The following is a 21,118-nucleotide window of genomic DNA, read 5'->3' on the forward strand; positions in this document are numbered from 1 at the left end:
TTATCTGAGCCCTGGAAATATTAAGTCTGTCTTGGGACAAATTTTCGAGCAGATACTTTGCTTTGGTAATTTAGTAGTTCCATAATTACACTAATAATTTTAAATTTGGTGTTGAACTCCAGTCTACATAAAATCATGCAATAATAGCCTACTAAACTGTTTATTGCTGTCTCATAAATTTGCGAGCGCTGACTGTTAAAATCTACTGGCAAACACAAAAGAAAATGGAAAGTTCGAGCTGCAGTCCCAGAGCCCGGGCGCTGCTTCCTGGGGTTATCCTTTGCTCTACCTTTCCTTCCACTCGGTTCCAGCACAGGGGGAACCCCCCGGCATTTTAGCCTCAAAGCCGTACCTTAGCTGTTTTGATCCCTAATCAATAATCATGTTACAAACAGCAATAATCATCGATCAAGCGTGTCGTGACTGTGTTGTCCCACTCGTGTTAAATATGGAGCGTGTATCTGAAAACGGTGCCAGCGACTTTCTGTTATTTATTTTGGAGCTATTAGGTCACGCTACCATATTTTACACTGCCACGGTCCTTTAAAGTATGCTGTTTCTTGAAAGAGTTGCTAAGTAGCAATAAAGCACTTAAAAAAAACTATGACTTTTTTTTTTCTTTTTTTTTTCCTTTTTTTTTCTTTTTTAATTTGTTGTTATCCCAAGCTCTAATATTCATCGCGGCACTCAAAGTTCGTACATAAATCGTTCAGACTAATGAGTCATAGAGAAATTCGCCCATGACTTTTCCTTTGCAATGCTCACTGCCTTTCCATTGCTTTTTTGGCCATGTATTAAGAGACGGTGATTTATTAACGCCAGGAAAATTGAACAAAGCAGGTCCTCCTGCACTGTGGCACCCAGCCTTCCACAGTGTGAATTAGAACATTATCAAGTGTGTTTGCCTCCGTAACACTTAATCACCAAAAGCCATAATGTGACCACAAGGCAGCTAAAACAAAGATTTAACATTTCTAAATATTAAACTTGTTAAGCAAATGCTCAGCAGACAAAGCAAGCACAAACAATTAAAGTCATCAAGCTAGAAATACACACTACCTACTTACCAACACAGACCCTATTGCTTGCTTAAGAAGTTTAGAATCTTTCAAGATAAATCAGGTGGGGGTTTTTTAAATGGAAAAAAACAAAAAAAAAAAAAAAGAAAAAATGAAAGAAAGAAAAACAAACTCCAGTAACAAGGAGTTGAGTTTCACTTCTGAGAGAATCACTCCTAGTGAGGACTGACGGCCACAGATCCATTCCTGACTATCTGCATTAATTATTTAATGAGTCACGTGACCCTAAAGATTAAAATTTCAATATCTCCCCCAGAACAGACGCAACACCTTTATCTGCGAGAGCAGGGATGCTCGTACTTGGGTCCCCTAATCTCTCCTGCCTTTGACAGCTCCTCAGTTTCCAGGGAGAGCTCTGGGGCATTATTAACCAGGGTTTGTCCCGTTCTGCACAGCGAGCAGGGGCAGCTTCACACCCTCCTCCCCTCGCGCTCCAAATGAATCAGTTGAACCCAAATCGTCATTGTCTGCGGCGGGGAGGGGGCTCCGCGCTGCTGCCAGGGGTACGAGAGCGCCAGGGCGCCGCTGCCCGGGCCGTGTGTCGGGGGTGAGTGCCGCCGGTCCGCGGGCCGGGCGGAGCCAGCAGCGCTGCCCGGGGAGCTGCCCCGGGCCCGCCGCACCCGCGCCCGTGGGCCGGGCCTGGGCGCCCGCACAGGAGGGACAGCCCCGCAGCGACACCCGGGTCCCGGGCCCGCGCAGGAGGGACGGCCTCGCAGCGACACCCGGGTCCCACCCCGGCCCGGCCCGGCCCTGAGAGCACGGGCGCAGCCTCCGCCTCCTCGGGGGATGACGCGCGGGTCCCCGGGCGGAGGAGCGGGAGCGGCGGGAGAGCCCGGGCGGCCCGAATGCGGCCCCCACGCCGGGCGGGGGGGCCGGGAGAGCTGGAGCTTCACGGCAAGCCTGTAGGGATCTCCGCCTGCTTGAGGGCTCCCCCCACCCCTTCCTCGTTTACAAACACAGGACAAGAAGACATGGGACTGCAAGCACCCTGGGGAAGCAAATAAAAAATTACAAAAAAAAAGAAAGGAAGAAATAAAGAAAAAAAATCCTAGCATTGCGTAATCCCCCTGTGCAGGATGGCCCTGGTTATTAAATACCACAAGGCGCTTGTCACAGTTCAGCTCCTCCTGTAATGAAACACCAGGTATAGCAAGAGCTTGCAGGAGAAACGAGGATGGGATCTCGGAAGAGAAGTATTTTTCTTGGTGGGTGGAGGGGAGGTGGGTGCCGGGGTTAACCGAGTGGCGTTCCCTGCTGACAGCAAATTGACTCCGAGGTGATTTGGTCTTTCTTTGAAATATTGACACACTTCCACTTCCAGCGTTTTGAGCTGTGCTCGCCTTTGTGGCCAGAGCAGATAAATCCGCGTGTGAGAGACACCGGGAGAGCGAGAGAGAGGGAGGGGGGCAGAGACATTTAGGTCCAAGTGCCGGATTAAAAAGAATACTGTCTTTAAAGGTCAAGGGTTTGAAGGGTCAGTCTGCTCCTCTAAAAAAAACAATTAATGGGATAGAAAATTTGTCCTTTCGGTGAACTCCTGGTTGCCTTAGCAAAGGGAGCACAATGCGAGAATTTAAACAGGACGATGTAATTTTTGAGGTTATTGTAAAGACGGGAGGTATTGGACGGGGAGCAGAGGGCTCCCAGCCCGGGAGCAGCATTCTGCTCTCAGCACAGGCAGAAGGGGAAGAGAAGGAAGGAGAATTTACCTTAAACGATGATAATCGGCCATGGGGTATTTTGCAGTCCGCAGCTCAATCTCCAGCAAGAGAATGTACATTTTTTTAGGAGACAGCCAAGATGCTGTGTCTTTACACATGACCACTTTTTTTTTTCCCCCAGGAAAATCCTTTGCGTCTTCACAGACTTTTCCAAGAGAATGCCTTTCAGAACCACTGTTGAATTACAAAGAAGTATTTATTGTAGGAGGTGATTAATGATTCTCCCTAAAATTGCTATTTGCAGCGTGATTTCATTTCTCTTTACAATGGGAGCAAACCAGGTTTGTACGCATAGGCTGCACACTAAAGAAATCCTGCACTGCCAGTTAATATGTTTCAGCTGGAATTTTGCTCAGTTGTGCTAATTTTGGCTCTAAACACGTTAAGGGATTCTCAAGCAATAAACCAAATGAAGAATTACACATTTGCAGATAGTAGTTACCTGGCACACAGCTATATTTTTCCCCTTTATAAGGAGACAACTGGCGACTCAGGATTTAGCAAACAGCAATATGTGAGCACAAGTGTGCTTTTCAGGCCTACTCCTTGGTCGGGTATGGGGACAGCCGTGTTTGCTGAGGGTGTTTACAGCTGCCACCTTCCTGATGCTGAACGTGTTCTGCCAGTGGCACATTCCATTTTCCTCTGGGATGGTACATGTTCCATGGCTAGGCAGGGATGCTGGCACAACCTATGGAGCCTGGTGCTACCTCAACCAGGGATGATGATGCCCCCTGGTCCTGGTGGCCCCACTTAGGTGAAGACAAGCACTGATTCCAAGAATCCATCTTGTATGTATTTGGGTGAGTAAATAAATAACTATTGGCCTGCAGGTCTTCCCTGGAAGATTTAGTAGCACTTGAGCTCCTTTCCAAGACCCTTCCTGCCTAGCTCAGTGCTACACCGTCTCGTGAAAGCCCCAAGCAGCTCTGTTAGCAGCTCTGCTTTGCCTGAACTCCTCAGCTGTCTGGAACCAGGGAGATGCACAGCCTGAGCTGGAACCAGCTGAATCCCATTTTGCCACAATAGTTGTGACAATCTCGGTCAAAAAAGTCTCATGAGTTGTACCCAAATTCATGTGTATACCAAGGCTTTCTCAACACATTTTGAAATAATCTTAAAAAAAAAGAAAAAAAGTAAATAGAAACAGAAAAGGCAGCTTAAAAAGAAATTTTAGGTTACCGTTCATGTATTCCCCTTAAACCGTGCTAGCCAGCTAAGAAATCATAATCAGGTGAAAATGAATTAATAAACCACGACTGGTTAAAGATTCAAAGTGTTATCACGGCATGGGAGCTTATTGGCTCCCAGAAGAAGCACAGTTTCTCTTGTCAGGCAGCTGAAAACAGTCGCACGGCCAGCGGTGGAGTCGGGCTCATTCTGCCTAAGTCAGCTAAAGAGAGCACCACTCACCTATACAATGAAGCGAGACCTTTCCTCGTCCTGCAACTCAATTTTTCCCAGCCAGGCGAATAGGAGTCAGGAGTTTTTTCACCATATTTAAAATAACCATTACCTTATTGACAAGATGAATCCAAGTCAAAACAATGCATTAAACTGTTGGTTTCCATTCCTGATGCCAACACCAGCCATGCACAAGGTGGATGAAACAGCACGTAGTGGACTTGTGTTTCAAGCGTTTAATTCTTTTGTACAGAATAATCTTTATTACTAGCATTTGGCACTGTTATACATTACACCAAAAATCCACAAATTGTACATGGACCCAAACTATTTAGACGGTGCCAAATATGAAGACAGCAACAGCCTTTATAACAATATTTCTTTAAATAAATGCAATAGGGAATGTGGAGAAAAACTAATAGATCACAGCTACTGAGGGGACTACACTTAAAACCAGTTAAGTTACCTTTGATACATAAAACATTTTCCTTTAGACAGCGTGAGGGGACCTTTTCACAAGTCTTTAACCTCTTGTGGACGTGTTCATTCTCCCATGTTGGTCTGTGTGTGTATACGTGCCTGTGCACCATCTCACACACAAGCACGCACAGAGAAATCCATGAACACACCACAGAATAGCGCTATTCAAGTCAATGCCTTACACAAGTGTCTCACGAGCTCTTTGCTTTGTTTTAAACATTTTTTTTTATTTTTAACGTGTTCCCTAAAAAAAAAAAAAAAAAAAAAAAAAAAAAGAGTCCGTCTTAGGTACAGAGAATTCGTCCATGACAGCATCCATCCCTCTCTTACACCGAGGGCAAGAGAGGGTTTCCATAAATAGAAAAAAATGATGGGCATGGAACCATTATCTATATACAATGTAGACAATCGTCCGGGTTTTGGTTTAAACATGTGCCCGTTCTTGGACACGTCTCGTCTTCCTTTTCTGCTCCTGTTTTGTTTTACACAGTTTGGTCCAAAAGGCCAGCCTCCACCTCGAGGCAGCTTGAAAACCCCAATAGATAGGTATATATATATATTTTAAAAAACACAACAACAACAACGACAAAAAAATAAAAAGCCAACCAAACAAAAAAAGACCAAAAAGACTCAAACCAAAAACCGTATTTATAGCGCAGCTGCGTTGGGTGTAGCCCCATCGAGCGGATGGGGGTGGCCCTGTGTCTGTGCTTTGGACTGCTGGCTCAGTGTGGACTGGTTTGAGGAGCGCATCTTTGTGTTAGGCAGTTTATGGTCTTTCTTCCACTTCATGCGCCTGTTCTGGAACCAGATTTTGACCTGGCGCTCGGAGAGGCAGAGGGTGTGCGCGATCTCGATGCGTCGCCTTCTGGTCAGGTAGCGGTTGAAGTGAAACTCCTTCTCCAGCTCCAGGACCTGCTGTCTGGTGTAGGCAGTGCGGGACCTCTTGGGCTCCCCTCCGTTGTAATTGGGGTTGACTGAAACGTGCACACACAGGCACACACATACACACGCGGAGAGGAAAGGAGAGGGGAAGGGATGGAACATAATCATTATATAATAACTTGACACCGGGTTCACATAAGATACATAAACGGCAAGAAAAATTGTTTCCCAGCCTATCGACAGTGGGGACAATCGAGGAGCAATAAAAAATGGTGATGGGCATTTGGGTTAGAAGAAAAGCTTCAAAGACACATGGCCCAGAGCCACTGCAGGGCAATTAAATTTATGGGGGCTATAATTACTGCCCTAACAGTTTGGCGTCTCGTAAATCTTTTGATAAAGGACCCCGGATACAAAAGGTTTCTCACTTTTTTCTTTTTTCTTTTTCTTTTTTTTTTTTTCCTTTTTTTCTTTTCTTTTCTTTTCTTTTCTTTTCTTTTCTTTTTTTTTTTTTTCTTGAATTTTTCTTTCCTTTTTTTTTTTTTTTCCTTTACTATTAGGAAACGCGGAGGGAGAAGGAGGAGGGAAAAAAGCCACACACGCCACGACCCATCCCGGTCCCGGGAGCACCCTCCCCCCTTCCCTCCTCTGCAGGCGCATCCCCACCTCCCCCTGGCAAGGGCAACTCACCCGTGCTCACATGGATCTTCTTCATCCAGGGGTAGACCACCGGCTCCTTCCCCTTCAGCCCGGGCAGGCTCTTGTCGGGCAGCAGCGGGCAGGCGGGCCCGGTGCCGGCCCCGGCGGCGGGGGCAGCTTCGCAGCGGCGCTGCAGGGCATGGCCTGGGAGCAGGGGCTGGGGCGGGCCGGGGTGGCCCTTGGCGGGCGGCGGCGGCGAGGAGCCCGGGGGCGGCTGCTCGGGGCCCGGGGCGGCGCTGCCGGCGCTGCTGTAGCTGTAGGGCGCCTGGGGGTACGAGGGTGCCTGCGCGGGGTAGAGCGCCTCGGGAGGCGGCCCCGGCGGCCCTGGCGGCGCCGCCGGAGCCTGGTAGCCCGGTTCCCGGCGCGGCCGCGGGAAGTACTCGGGCAGCGCCGGGCCCGGGTGCGCGGCGTGCAGGTGCGGCGGCGGCGGCGGCGGCGGAGGCGGCGGGGCGTGCGGGTGCGAGTGGTGCGGGTGGTAGCTGGCGGAGCTGCCGGCGCTGCCGCTGTGCTGCGTGTATTCCTCGCAGGGAGGGAATTTGGGCTCGATGTAGTTGGAGTTTATCAAAAACGAACTCATGGTCATTAATTTGTGAAGTGCAAAAATACTAATTTTTCTCGCGTTGTCGTTTTTCTGGGCTCGGCGAGGCCCCTCCCCTTCCCCCCCCCTTCCCTCCCTTCCCTCCCTCTCCCCCTCCCGCTGCTGTCAAGTGCTGCCGCTGCCAAAGTTTGGGCCTCCAGCCCTTCCCCCCCCCCTTCCCCGCTGCACTCCCCTCCCTTCCTCTCTTCCCACCCCTGGAGCGCCTACAACACACACAAACACACACCCGCGCACACACACACCCGCACCCCCCGCCGCCCCGCCACCACCTGACCGCCAGCGCCAATTACCGCGCGGGGCCGCGGACCCCGGATCAGGAAATGGAAGAGGGACGAGCGGCCGCAGGGCAGCTCCGCGCCCGCGGACCCTCGGCGGGGACCGCGCCTCCCCCGCGGGCGGAGGCTGCCTGGAGAGGGAGCGCCCCGCGTCCGCTCCTCACCAGCATCCCCGGCTCCTCCCGCCCGCCGGTCCGGGCCGCGTCCAGCAGTCGCGGTGTCAAGCGAGATAAAACTAATCCGGCTTTGACAGTCTCCCACCCGCCCCGCCTGCCCCAGCACTTTTTGTGTCCTCGTTCTCCCGTGGGAGAGTGTAGGAAGCGGGGCGAGGAAGCGGAGCGCAGCCCAGCTGCGCGATCCAGAGGGAGGCAGGCATTGCACAAGGCGTTGCACAATCCCTTTGAACGAGCCCATCTCCGAACGCCGGGGCTGCGCGCAGGCAGAGGGCGGCAGCGGCTGTCGGGCACAGGCCACCGGCCGCCCTGCAGCCTCTGTCCCCAGCGCCCCGCCGCTGCGGACCGCCCAGGCTCCAGGGACAGCCCTGTGCCCCTTTGGAGCTGGGCTAATTGGAGGGAAAGTTAGAACGAAGGTCTCGGGGAGGCCGAGGAGAGTCCTCGAGGGGCTTGCGGGGAGCAAGACATAGAGAGACCCTGAAAATTACGGGGAACAGAGGGGGAAGGGAGAGGGGAAGACGGACACGACGGTATCAAACACTTCCTACCGGCGATTACAGGGCTCACTGGGAGCATCCCTCCCCGCGGAGCAGAGCTTTCTGAACTACGAATTTAAGTCCGTTGGTTTGGTGTGCCTCGTCTGGGGTTTATTTTTAATTTTCACTTCCATAAGAAATCGCTAGCGCCTTCGCAGCAGTAGCTCGCAAACCCTGGTGTAGGAGGGAGAGGGCACCCGGGCACTTCTAGGTTACTAAAACTGAGACTGCTAACGGTATTTGCAGCTCAGGGGGAAACGAGGCAAGCGCCCTGACCTTAGGTAATTGAAATTTGATGGTTAAACTAATTACGCTCTTATTCTAAGGGGACAAAAAGTACTTATTGAAAGTCAGTTAGTCTGCCACATTTGGAGTAGGCGCGAACTTTTCCAGATTATTTTTTTTATCTGTACAGGAAAGAATATAAGCAGATAGAAATATTTACCACACCCTTAGAGAATATAATTGCTGAGTGGCTAAATCTCATCTGCTGGTATGGGAAAATACTTCTAATATATCAAGCGTAAATATGATACAGTTTAGATCTTGCCTTCCTAAAGATATTACACTAACAGTTACCCTGGTTTAAATTCAGATTATTGTCTTTTGCAGTTTAATAGATAATGGATACATGCAATAAAATTCTATTTGAATATATATTCTATCTAACAAGACACACAGCGTATCGATTTATATTTTATCCACAGACACATAGGCACGCACATTGCATGCGGCTTGTAATATGTTAGAACATTTCCAGCACTTGGGTATACTGGGGTACTTATCTAAACAATCACTCATTTCCTCCTACTATCGAATGTCTAATTTGTAAAGAGAGTTAAAACACATTTACTTACTCATTTCCAACAGCACATCTATGGAACTCTAACTAGAGTAATAGATAAGTTTCTCTATTTACTCTGCGTGGAGAGGAAATGCGGTTACACACACGCGGTTACACACAGAGACAGCCGCAACTCCTCAACAGCACACATTTCATAGAAAAGGGGAGATTGTTTTATTTAGATTACAAACAACAAAACAACAGCAAACCCATTTCCTAAAAGGAAAAAAGCTCCCATCTGTATGACTGTTAAAAAAAAAGACCGCCGAAGTCCAACCACGATAGCATTTTCCCGGTATAAAGAGATACATGCACATACAGAGACGCATACATACAAATACCTGCCGGCTAGCACCAGATGAATTACACTGGGGTATCGTAAATATTATCCTCGGCATAAGTCCTGAGGCTCTGTGGCCGGAGCACTACGGCGGGCTGCCGTGTTCCCACGCCACAGTAAAACACAACGAGAAGTGTTGTCTCGGTTTGTAAGATCACCGCTATATTGGGAGAGTTGGCCGGGCTCTGCTTCATATTATTTACTGCGATTAGATCTCAAAGTTTCACCGTGCCCTTTTCTACAGGAGGGCTCTGGCACTTGGTTACAGAGAGAAGGACTCAGTTTTGTATACGAGTGTAAATCTGCAAGGTGACCTGAGCTGCCCAGCTCAAGTCTGGCTTTTTCGTGCGGTGCTCTTGGTCTGTGAAGATGTGCTGAAGCAGGACCTCCAAAAGGCCTGTTCCGTGTCTTTCTGGTTTTGTTATCATAAACAAGAACCCAGCCAAGACCACCAAGTGTTATCTTGCACACGGCCATTTCGACATTTTACTGCAAGATTTATGGCTGTAATAAACAATCTCAAACCCTTTTTTCCCCCAGTACTTCCCTTTAACAAACTTGTACCATCACCCTAAGTTCTCAAAGAAAGAAAAGGATAGGATAAAATAGGCCAGCTCCCTTATTTTTCTAGAAGGACTAAAGGCTCGATTTCACTGGAGAAGGAGACTTCAATCAATTAATAAAGAAGAGAGAGTTTCCTGGCCGAGGCTGGCCGAGAATGGGATGGGGACAGCACTGGAATTAAGTTGAGAGGGAGAGAGTAAATTTTCATGCACCAAGAAGAAGCAACTCAATACATACCGAAAGAGGGACAAAAAGGGGATCCCTCTTTTTCTTGTGAAACAGGCAAGCATTCCTGTTACCCTCCACATACGCAGCTAAGACATAATTACCACGAAAGAGAAAATTATAATAACAACGGCAATAATAATAGTTGTAGTATAATAATAATAATAATAATAATAATAATAATAATAATAATAATAATAATAATAATAATAATTCAAGTCAACCTTTTGCCGTGCCGGGCATCCTCCACCGAGAGCGGTAGGAGGAGGAAGAATCGCACTAGCAGCCTGGTTTGACTTTGATTTGAACCATTTTGAATATATTTAGTCCCAGCTTTCCCCTCTTGAATGCGAGGCTGTCCCAAGTTTCAAAGTGACCGAAAAGTGACACCGTGTGCATTTTGTTTCTTATTAATCTTACACATTGACAGTCTTTGTTAAATAACAAGGCGTGCCCTTCACCAGGCGACATTTTCATATTTGTTAGACGCGGTGACCTGAAGTTCACCTCGGCCTTGGACTTAGTTTTTCTAAAAGGTCTATAACAGTGTCTTTTAGATAGCAGGGTGCTTTGCCCAGGTCACTTCTTCTAAGAGAAAAATAAGAAAAAAAATCGAGGGAAAATGTAAACGTTATGGAATGTATCGACTGTATTCCTTTCTTTGTTCCTGGGAATGATACAGCCCCGAGGCTGCTCCTGCCTCCGCGGATGAGAGCGTCCTTCCCGATGGGCGCTGCCGGGGCAATGTTGGCATTTTTGCCCCAAGTTCAGCATTTGATAAAAGCGATGGTTTCCCTGGCACTGGGGCTCCTCTTAACAACGGGATGGTTGGCAGGGTTTGCTCACCCTGTCCTGGTGCGCTTAAATAAACACACGTAAAATGTGATTTGTGCCCGGATTTTAAATGAATGGTCTTTTGAGCAGACCTTCCACGCCAGAGAGCAGCGTGCTGAATGCAGAGAGTGAAAGGACAGAAAGAGTTCGTCTCAAATTATTAACTGAACTGTCCTGTTCTAGCCCGTTGGCTTTTTTTTTTTTTTTTTTTTTTTGGGGGGGGGGGGGGGACAATTTAAACAATAATTGAAAAGAGTCAATATTTATGTAAGTCGCCGTTTCAACTTCTTTGAAATTATTCTCATTGATATTTTTATTCTAAACCAGATTTAAAATACGGAATTCGGACCACTAATTGTTTTAGTGAGGAAATAATGGATTTCTGTCACCTACTCTTGAGTAAGCCGGTTATAGTAACAGCTTTCATTCTGGGTATATCAAAGACGCATTGTTATTCTTGGAAACAATCCGCCTGCTATTCTCTAACAAAATAGATATTTGGCTACGGTTTTTAGCTTGTTATCAGGCTTCGCTCTTACACCAAATAAATAGTCTGGATGTGAAAGGTTATATACTATCTCCAGAGCGGGCAGGCTCCCTAAACGCGCAGTGCCAGGGCTCGCTACAAGTGAGCAGCGGCAACAACTTGTGAACAGCGTCTACACGCCGAGCAAACACTTGCATTACACACTTTCCAGGCTTCAGCAGGTACTTTAGGCACAATCTCCGATAATCACTTTGGCTAATCTGATATCTAACCTCTCGCGTACTTGTTCCCAAGATACAGGGCTCGCCTGCCACGATCCAGCTGTGTCTCTGGCAAATAATTCACGCGTACCAGTTACACAGAGGCCGGTGTAGGCTGCTGCCTTGGGGGTGGAAAGGCAGCAATGCGTGGCTGGGGGTGAGGTGCGCTCTTTCTCGGATTTCCTTGTCGCACTGTCGCCTCCTCCACACCTTTCAGGTCTGATTATGGCTATATTTGAGTATCGTTTCCCTCTTCCATCGACCCCTCAGCCTTAAAATTTCAAGCTGAATCCAGTCTGCGATGACGCCCTCCAAAATGAAGTTGCTTGAGCAATATTGGCTAGTTCTCCCTGCAGACACGTCTAACCAAGGAGCTTAAGCTTTTACTCAGAGGCGGCACTGGGAACAAAAAAATCCCAGCAATGTGGGAATCTCTCCGCGCTAAGAAATTCCACTAAACTTTTTCTTGGAAGGGTGAAGAGGGGTGGGTGGCTAGAGGAAAAACAACGAGTCCTACTCCCAATTTCGCTGGGAACTGCCGCCTCGGGTAATTCCAGAAGGCTGTGAGAACCCTCCAAATCACGGAGAGGCGCAGGGCGCCAGCTTCTCCGTAATATTTTCCAGGGGTATCGCACCACGGCCCCACCGCTCCGCATTTCAAACGAGCTCCTTCGGACCAAACATATAGCCCGTATTATCTCCGGCATGTCCTGTTTAAGCACAGTTTAGCGGTCGCTACAGAAATGAGAGCAAAAACAAAGACGCGGCGAGGATCGATACACGCGTTAATAGCTTCGCTCCTATCTTATCTTCCTGCCATTTTGCAAAGTGAGAAGGCTTAACATTAAACCTCTTAGAGCAGGTTATTATATAATAAACAAGGGTGAGACATTTTGCTACCTGACTTTTGGAGGAGGCAGCATCAGTGGCTTCTGTGGGGGTAACACGCGTGTTTACCTGCCGCGGCTGAACCCGAGATATTCAGACACAAATGTGGCTGATAATTCAAGATGAAATACAACGTGTATTACTCTTGAAAAGAGGAATTTTCTATCCTTTCCTTGGTAATTGAGGTCATTCAGCCAGTAGGGTTCACCTGGAGTCCATACTGTGATACACACGTAACTCAAAGCTATTTTATCTTTTGTGCTGATAGTCAAGATCTCGGCTATAACATTGACATCAAACTCTGTCTGGGCGAATGACTAAGAGTGGTGCAAAACGTAAACTTTTGACCCTCAACTTTTTGACCTGCAGTTGTAACGCCCTTAACCACAAAGATATACAAAAGCTATGCAGCTTCTTTTAGGAGTAAGAGACTCGCACTGTTTGTTTCAATACTTCTGCTTGTTTCCCCCTGCTTTCTAAGGGCTCTCTTTTTTATTGTTGCTATTTTTTTTTCCTTCTTCTTGCTGCTGAGAAATCGGATACTTTTGCATTTTTAATTGTTTTTTTCTTTTCCTTAACCTCTCAGCTTTGTAAAATGCTGCTAGATCAGTTTGCACAGCCTTTCGGCAGCGTTGGAGGGAAGCCTGTTACTCAAAGGCGCTAAATGGTTACAATTGCAGGTGAATTGCTGGGTAAGTTCCGGGCGTGAGGTTGGAAGGAATGGAACGACGAGCGTTGGGGGAAAAGCTGCAGCTCTCTGCTGAAGGGTTTTAGTCATTTCTCCTTGATTTAAGCATAAAGAAACAAGTCTAATTGTTTGCGAAGCCTTGTCTAGGCAAACGAGTTGACTGTGAACTTGGTCTAAAGCGAGCTCTGCTGGTGATTCCTAGGGTGTGCAGATTTATCTTTTCTGCATTTACTTAACCTGGCAGTGAACTGCACGGGCTGCCATTTATTATCCGGAGACAGACTTCACCTCAAGCAAGGACTGTTCCACAAAATTGCAATAATTACCCAATAACCTTCATAGCAAATATTATTATTGAAAAGACATTTTTTGGGGGGAGGGGATATAGAAAAGATTCCTTTTGCGTCTTATAAGGCAAAATCCATGCAAATTTTACACGATCTCTGTGTCAGATTTGAAATTGTTGGTGCGCATAGTTACAGGAACATGTGACCGGGGTGGTCCATGAGTATTTGCCTTACAGAGAGACATTAGTGAAGATGCTTTAATTTGAAAGGGATAATATCTTCAAAGATGACCAGAAGATTGTGGGAACTGTGGTTTTCCGCTCTAGCTAGTGACCCTAGCCTCAAATCCGGGAGATTTTGAGGGCAGAAAGAGAAAGGACTAAGAAAGCAAACGACATCTTAACTTGGTCAGGAGATTTACTCGTGTCTGCATTAAATGCGTCAAATCTGTATTTACGGGGAGGGAAAACTCATTGCTCCCGTATTCAGCGTTAGAAATCGAAACCTCCTGATCTCCCCCCTCATGATCGGTTCCATTCAATTTCCCATGGAGCAAATTGCAAACTCCTCTATTGTCACCTTTCCACAGATACACACTTATTACATGTAAGGAAACGGCAGAATAATAATCTCCTTGTTCTGAAATTAGGGCATTTGCATAGTTTAGACAAGGCTGCAGAGCTGTAATTTACGGATGACTTTCCATTGGATTGTTACACTCCTGGTTTAGAGAAAGTTAAGTCTTGCAAAGTCACCAGTTCCACACATTAAGGGAGCTGCCTAATCTTTAATTGGTTTTTACACTTAGACATGAGACACTGCAAGTATTTCTTTCAAAGGATTAAGTAAACTGTATTTCAAAACGCAGAACGCAACGTGCCATTCTTAAAATAGAAAAAACCTTGCATTTATCAATCCCCTAAACTCATCAGAAAAATAAGGTGCGCAGATAAAACCTCTCTCCTGATTCTCAGGTATAGTTTCCTACGACATTTTCCCTCGGAAAACAATTCGGATCTGGGACTATTTTCGCAGAGTTCGGCAGTCTGGGCTCGTTTGAATTTCAAATTTCAGAGCGTATTAGGAAATCTTAACGCATTTCTGTGTTTGAATGGTTTCAACTGCGATGCTTAATACAGGGCAGGGCCAGAAACAGGGTGAAGTTGTGATTTCTAGCTAACTTTCTTTGGTTGCTAGTGTTTTTTGCAGTACAGGCGGGCTCATACGCTTCTGGACCTAGGGATATTTTTCTTTTCCATAGTTCTTGAACGACTGTACATTGTTTTGTGTGGGATATGGTCCAGAAGCCACATTCAAAAATGTGGAAAATACACAGTAGCAAATCTTTTCACTCTAGGCAATGAAAAATTACAATCCAGGATGATATCCAGGATCCTAAAATATTAGTCCAACGGGCGTCGGTGCGTACTTGTATATTAGCCAGTTAATTCAAATAGGTCAGTGTTGTTAAATACTGAGTAATCATGAGCTGTTTGTGTCTGGTATCATTCCCGTCTACAAGCAAAGGGTTTTCCTTGGAAAACGACCTATATATAAATGAAGACCAAACTTTTAAGGGTTTTTCATGCCTTGCCTCAAACTATAAAATTTTATGGCATATAGTATAATATAATACATGCCTATCATATACAACTTTCTGATATTCCTATTGACGAAAATGTGTCAAGTAGAGTACTATAAAATCTCCAGCTGTTTAAAAGGAAATGATTTTCAAATGTGCATTTGGATATGCTCTTTTAAAGCCTTTCTCATTTTTTTTAATATGAAATATATGCAGATGTGTTTGTTTAGTGCTGACAGGAAGGATCGACAGACACAAAGGCATCAGACTCTATTTATCTTCCGCAAGGGTTGACTTTAAATATTAAATGCTTTTAAAACTGAGCTCTTTGGGATGAACCTACCTTAGATACTACCATTTCTTTAAAGACTAATAAATTAAAAATAGGGGTCAGTCAGCAATATGCAGACTTTGCAGAGGTACACAACAACCTTACCCTCCTAAAACCCTGTGCCTTTCTCCCATTTTCGCTCACAGTAGCCAAACCAGCCTAAACCACAACATTCAAATGACATAGCACTAGCGAAATAAAACAAAGCCCATCTCTGTCTCACATCAAACCACTCCATTCTTTTGCAAACCCGACTTTAGGACACATAAAAGAAAACAATGCAATCTGCTGAATCAATGTTACTCCAAACCTATGCAGAGAAAGAAGTACCCACAACTGGTTTGGAGAGATAGATAGATAGATAGATAGATAGATAGATAGATAGATAGATAGATAGATAGATAATAGGCAATTCTCAGAATTCTACCATGGCCCCTGACTAGTCTGTTTATACCCCCCGAGATCACTCGCCAAAGTAACAGCTCTGAGGATAAGGATCAGGCCTTAATGTTACCCAGAGAAAGACAGAGTTCCTTTCACCCTTTCATTCAAGTCCTGGAAATTCAAAGACTGAAGTTAAATCCGGCCATAAAGTTTATTGCTGAGTAATCACACTCTAGTGAGAACAGTCCACTTAAATAAAAAGAATGTTGAAGTAAACACGCAGCTGGGGCCTACCCCACAATGGCAGCCAGCAATATAAGGCAGAAAGGGAGAGAGCAGAGCTAGGGGGATATTTACAATCTTCAATAAACCAAGCCCGTATTTCATAATTTGCAGCACTCTAATGACCTGTAGTCTCTTGTATTAATGCTACAAGTTACAGTCAATTGGTTCGCTTAAAAAAAAAAAAAAGGAAGTCACAGGAACATATATATGTGTACACACGTACACACCCTTTGTGTACATGAATACACCAATATTAGACACATATAGGCATCTGCACGGCTTTACATAGAAGTACAAACTGGTTTGTACATGCAGGCACACATGAATATAATTTAAATACGTTTCTATTTCTGCAGTTATGTATAGAACCGGGAAAAAGTTACAGCAGTGTTATAAAAGCGCATCCCCAAAACACACTACGCACTCACAGATGCGCATATACACACAGCTAAAGCTTTCTGCATAACCCAACGCAGAAAATATGTATCTAAACACTCCAGTACAGTCTGTGCCATTTTAATACTGGCTCTGATGTGCAGCATATTTCACCAATCCAAAGATTATTACCATATCATCACGCCTCCAACTCTATCATGCCTCCATAAGATACTGCCCAGATAATATCAAGCCCAATCTATTTTGTTTCTCCCTTTTTTTTAATCGCCTGCAGTAACTACTCTTTGCTAAACAAAACCTCTCCAAACTTGGAGAGTCTATTGGAGCAAAGGAAGTAATTATCTTCTGCGGTAGTCAAAGTGATTAAAGCTAGGCCCCAAAATCCATCTCTGCCAAAGTCGCTTATTGTGGTTTACTTTGATTTGATCGTTAAAATAGAGAGCTAGCTGCTGCGAGTGAAGGGATGGGGGGAGGTATTTGCAGCGCAACCTGGATCATTAGTGCTTGATCCTGCCTCTCGGGCTCGGTGGGACCGTCCTGAAAACCTCCAGGCGGAGAGGAAGGGAAAGAGAAAGAGAAAGAAAGAGAGAGGCGAGAGGCAGCGAGAGCGAGCAGGAACCTCGGCTTCCCCACTGTACAAATAAACTTTAAGGAACTTGTGCACAAAACTTACCTTTGACTTGCAAGGAGCCATTTTTCACATAGTACTGAGAACTTGTGGTTTGGATACTTCTGTCCCTAAACCTGACAATTTGAATGGCCAGGAGGCACACGTAGCCTGCAAAAGAGTCAAATGAAGTCCAGCGTCAGTGAGATTATATGTTATGTGGTATATAATGTTGGATGTCAACTCCCCAAAACCATAAAACTTACTTTAATGGCACCACGTGACTTTTTATAGCCAGTGAGCCTATCTGTCTGTGCTATGGATGATTTTACGATCTAATTCATAGACAAAACCCTATTCATTTGGCACCCAAATGTCATATAGCCGGAACTGGGGCTTATAAAGTTTACTGTTTTATAACTTTTAAGGGAAGGCATCAATGTAACCAGTCAGTAAATGTGCAAATCTTTAGTTGCTCTTAGAAGCTCAGAAGAGTTAACCATTCAAGCTCTGATGGGGTAAGTAACATTACGTTTATAGCAAACTAATTCTAGCGAAGAAAACCAAAAATCTTTAAAGGGTGAAGAGTGGGAATGTGGCTAGAGAGGATTACTAATAGGCGCAGAGGGCTTGGACATGGCTGTCCTAAAATATACTTAATGAAACCACAGGAGAAATTCTAGAGCGATGCAAACACACCCTGGAGTTCGCAGCTTATTTTAACAAAGCACATGTTTTGGGGTTTGGGTTGTGGTTTGATTTTTTTTTTTGTGGTGGTTTTTTTTTTTTTTTTTTAATTTCAACCATCAGCAAACAGTTAACAGTTGATTCAGCCACAAAGGGTGTTGATTGTGGTCCTGCGATGCAGCTTTCCACCTAGCGAGAAACAAGTAAGGAAGAACTTATGGTCAAACTTTCAATTAAAAATACTGGTAGCGGACAATTGCAGCATCCACCATACGCAACGTGCAGCAGGAGCCAGGTAAAATATTACAACAAACTCTGCACGGGCTAATTTTTTTTTTTTCTTTTTCAGAGGCAAATCAGGAAGCACAACTTCTTGCTTTGCACAAATCAGATCACAAAAACTTTACAATAGAAAGTTTATTTTTTTTGTTGATTTCCAGTCAGGTTTTTTTAAAAACAAATAATAATAATAATAATTAAAAAAAAAAAAAGCTGATCACAGTTTGCTCAAACAGCCAGACTTTGACTATATTTGTAACTTTGTTCACAAAAAACATACATCACAGAAGCTGCGCTTAATAAGAGCCACTTCTAAGAGTTCGTGCAAAGAGTCATATACAAAGGCACAGCAAGGACATACTGCTTGGAATCACAGTTTTCGTCACAGATTCACTATTCACTACACGTAGGACAAGTTCAGTTGATTTCATCATTTCACCTCTACAACAGCATTAATTACACAGGAATTATATAGGTAGTTTGAATAAAAATATTTTTAACAGCTTGGAGCTATACAGACATTAACACTTGACCACACATGCACAGTTAAGCAGGTTGAGTGCAACACATAACATTTGTACTAAACCGGGGGAGGGTTTCCTTTCTCTCTCTCCTTTTTTTTTTAACTTATTTTTTTTCCTTTTTGTTCTTTTTTGTTGAGTTTTGTTTTGTTTTAACAGTTACTTCAAGTAACACAGCTCGCTTCATATAAATAAGTTAAAACATCTATTATTTTTTTCAAGACAAAGCCATTCAAGACAAAGAAATGTACGATAAAAGCAGATCTACTTATACACGCGAGAGAATGGTAATAAACAGGCTCATGATTAAAAGATGAATAAGGGCGACAAGAACAGGGTTTCTTCACAGAAGTAACACAAGGAAGTTTTAGAAAGTCAACTTAGTACTGACATGAGACGACGCAGGGTCAGCTAATACTGCTCAGTACTTTTAATTGATCAAACGCTTAGGGACGGAATGCCCCTCCTGCAGCTGCCATGCTCATACTTTTCAGCTTATTATCCTTTTTCCATTTCATTCTCCTGTTTTGGAACCAGATCTTTATTTGTCTCTCTGAGAGGCAAAGAGCATGTGCTATTTCAATCCTTCTTCTGCGGGTCAGGTATCTATTGAAGTGAAATTCCTTTTCGAGCTCCAGGGTCTGATAGCGGGTGTAAGCAGTCCGAGCCCTTTTCCCTTCTGGTCCCCCTATGTTGTCTGGAAGAGAAAAGTACATGATTTAGATTCTCAGCAGCCTCTCGGAGCCTTCGTGTCTCATTGCAGCTACCAGCAACCAGGACCGTTATTCTCAGTCCTGCTTTGGTTTTGTTTCTGGTTTGGATAAACGCTCAACAAGTTTCCCCCTCCAGCCCCTCTTAGGAAAGGCTTGGGGGAGGGGGATTTGGTAGTCTCTGTAAGTTTTCGCTTGGATTTACGATTCGATTTTTTCTAATTTTTTTTTTTTCAGTTTCTTTTATTTTTTTTAATATAATTTTTTGATAAGGTTAGTTCTCCCCCATGCCTCCCCCAGATAAGCTGATATGGAGGATGTCTCTGCTGATAGCTGGGTTTTCAGAGCTCAGAGAGCAAAGCTGAAGCGTGCAGCCCTTTCCCACGGCTGAGCTGGGGAAGGCTCTGGGAGGCAGCGAGCCTCCGGCCGCTCTCCCGGCAGCGAGGGCAGGGCAGGTACCCGGGGCTGGAAGTTGCTTTGCTCTCCCGCTTTGCCCCTCGAGCCCTCTACCCCGAGTTTGGGGCGACTCACCCTGCCCCCTCCCCCACGGCTTCCCAGCAGTGAAAACTGCCCTTCTCGCCCTTTCCTATTCTCTTTTTAATATGTCTAAGCAAAATAAATGGGGTCAGCGCGCCGTTCCCACTGGAAGAGCCCCCATTCAGAGAAGAGCCGGGAGCAGCCTCTGCTCCCGATCTCCCTTCGGCAAGGCGCCTTGCACTCCCCCCGCCGGCGCTGGCAGCCAGGCGGGCGGTGTTTTCGGGGCCGAGAGGTTTTTTTTTTTTTTCCTTTCGGGGGGGACTCGCCCAGAGAAGGGAGCGTGCTTCCCTGCGATCAGAGTTGTGGTGTGCGGGGAGACTGCCCGCTCTCACGCCCTCCTCTCCCCCTCTCCCCGACCTTGCTCGGCGCAGCCACCCGGTTTACATTAAATCCTCCTTTTCCTCCAGAGAAATAAAGAAAGAACAGGGTATTTGCTTTACCATGACTTATGTGCAGTTTTCGCATCCAGGGGTAGATCTGGGGCTGTGAAGGCTGGGCTGTGCTTTGGTCGGTCGGGGCACTTGCCTGCTCGCTGCTTGCTGGAGTGTCTTCCTCAGTCCCAGACGAGGTGCCAACCCCGTCTCTGCTGATGTGCGTGTTGCTGCTGGAATTGGACGAAGTGCTGGTGGAGTTGGCGAGGGAGTTTTTCACCCCGTGGTGACTCTCGCTGACTGGCGAACCGGCCACGGCGGTGCAGGGCAGAGGGTCAGGGGGAGGCGAGTGGGAAGACGTCGCGGGCTGGTTGTACCTGGGCTCTGTCGAGGCAGAGGTGGTGTTGGCCGGGTAACTGCGGGGTCTCTCATTGGCACCAAAGTGAGTGGAAGCAGAGCGCCCGACGCTGAGGTCCATGCCATTGTAGCCGTATCCGTACCTGCCGGAGTGCATGCTGGCGGAGTCCCTGTATTGCTCGCTCACCGAGCTGTGATCTCCATAATTATGTAACTGGTAGTCCGGGCCATTTGGATAGCGACCGCAAAATGAGTTTACAAAATAAGAGCTCATTTGTTTTTTGATATGTGTGCTTGATTTGTGGCTCTTGGTCGTTTTGTGCGTCTATAGCACCCTTGCACAATTTATGATGAATTATGGAAATGACTGGGACATGTACTTGGTTCCCTCCTACGTAGGCACCCAAATATGGGGTACGGCTTCACATCACGTGCTTTTGTTGTCCAGTCGTAAATCCTGCCTGATGACCTCTAGAGGTAAACTCGTGCACTGGTGGGGGAGCTGGGAGGGCGCGGGCGGCCCGGGGCGCGCCTCCCGTGCGCGCCGCCGCCGCCGCCGCCCGCCCGTCCGCCGGCCTCCAGCGCCACCCGCTGGCGGCGCGGGGGATGGCGGCGGCTCCGCGGGGTCGGCCCGGGGTGACGGCCCCCGACGGCGGCGCGGAGCCGCGCGGAGAGGCGCGGAGCGGAGCGGGGCTCGCCGCCACCGGCAGCGGCAGCGGCAGCGGCGGAGAGGCTGCGGGGCTGGCGGGCATTGCTCCTCCGAGCCGGGTGTGCGGAGAGAGCTCCGCTTTGTGCCTGCCTGCT

General features: G+C 46.4%; 2 protein-coding genes across 4 annotated transcripts; both read right to left on the bottom strand.

The window, feature by feature from the left end:
* Positions 1 to 2,798: 2,798 nt before the first annotated feature.
* On the bottom strand, positions 2,799 to 20,589 carry HOXA5 (homeobox A5). 3 transcript variants are annotated; one of them, XR_012579622.1, is made up of 3 exons: positions 20,027 to 20,589; positions 16,919 to 19,036; positions 2,799 to 2,974 (listed from the first exon to the last, which is right to left on the bottom strand). XR_012579622.1 is itself a non-coding variant. In XM_005480890.4 (2 exons), exons 1-2 carry the CDS (start codon positions 20,586 to 20,588, stop codon positions 18,786 to 18,788), a joined length of 813 nt encoding a protein of 270 aa, XP_005480947.1. In that variant the 5' UTR covers position 20,589; the 3' UTR covers positions 10,884 to 18,785. The 3 variants fall into 3 exon arrangements, 1 of the variants encoding a protein (XP_005480947.1); XR_012579624.1 differs by lacking the exon at positions 2,799 to 2,974 and having other exon boundaries at positions 10,884 to 17,023; positions 17,119 to 19,036; XM_005480890.4 differs by lacking the exon at positions 2,799 to 2,974 and having other exon boundaries at positions 10,884 to 19,036.
* HOXA4 (homeobox A4) lies at positions 4,415 to 6,915 on the bottom strand. The gene is made up of 2 exons (XM_074537773.1): positions 6,260 to 6,915; positions 4,415 to 5,661 (listed from the first exon to the last, which is right to left on the bottom strand). Exons 1-2 carry the CDS (start codon positions 6,849 to 6,851, stop codon positions 5,333 to 5,335), a joined length of 921 nt encoding a protein of 306 aa, XP_074393874.1. The 5' UTR covers positions 6,852 to 6,915; the 3' UTR covers positions 4,415 to 5,332.
* Positions 20,590 to 21,118: the final 529 nt, after the last annotated feature.

Source organism: Zonotrichia albicollis, chromosome 1 (genome assembly GCF_047830755.1).
Source record: "Zonotrichia albicollis isolate bZonAlb1 chromosome 1, bZonAlb1.hap1, whole genome shotgun sequence".
Lineage (NCBI taxonomy): Eukaryota > Metazoa > Chordata > Aves > Passeriformes > Passerellidae > Zonotrichia > Zonotrichia albicollis.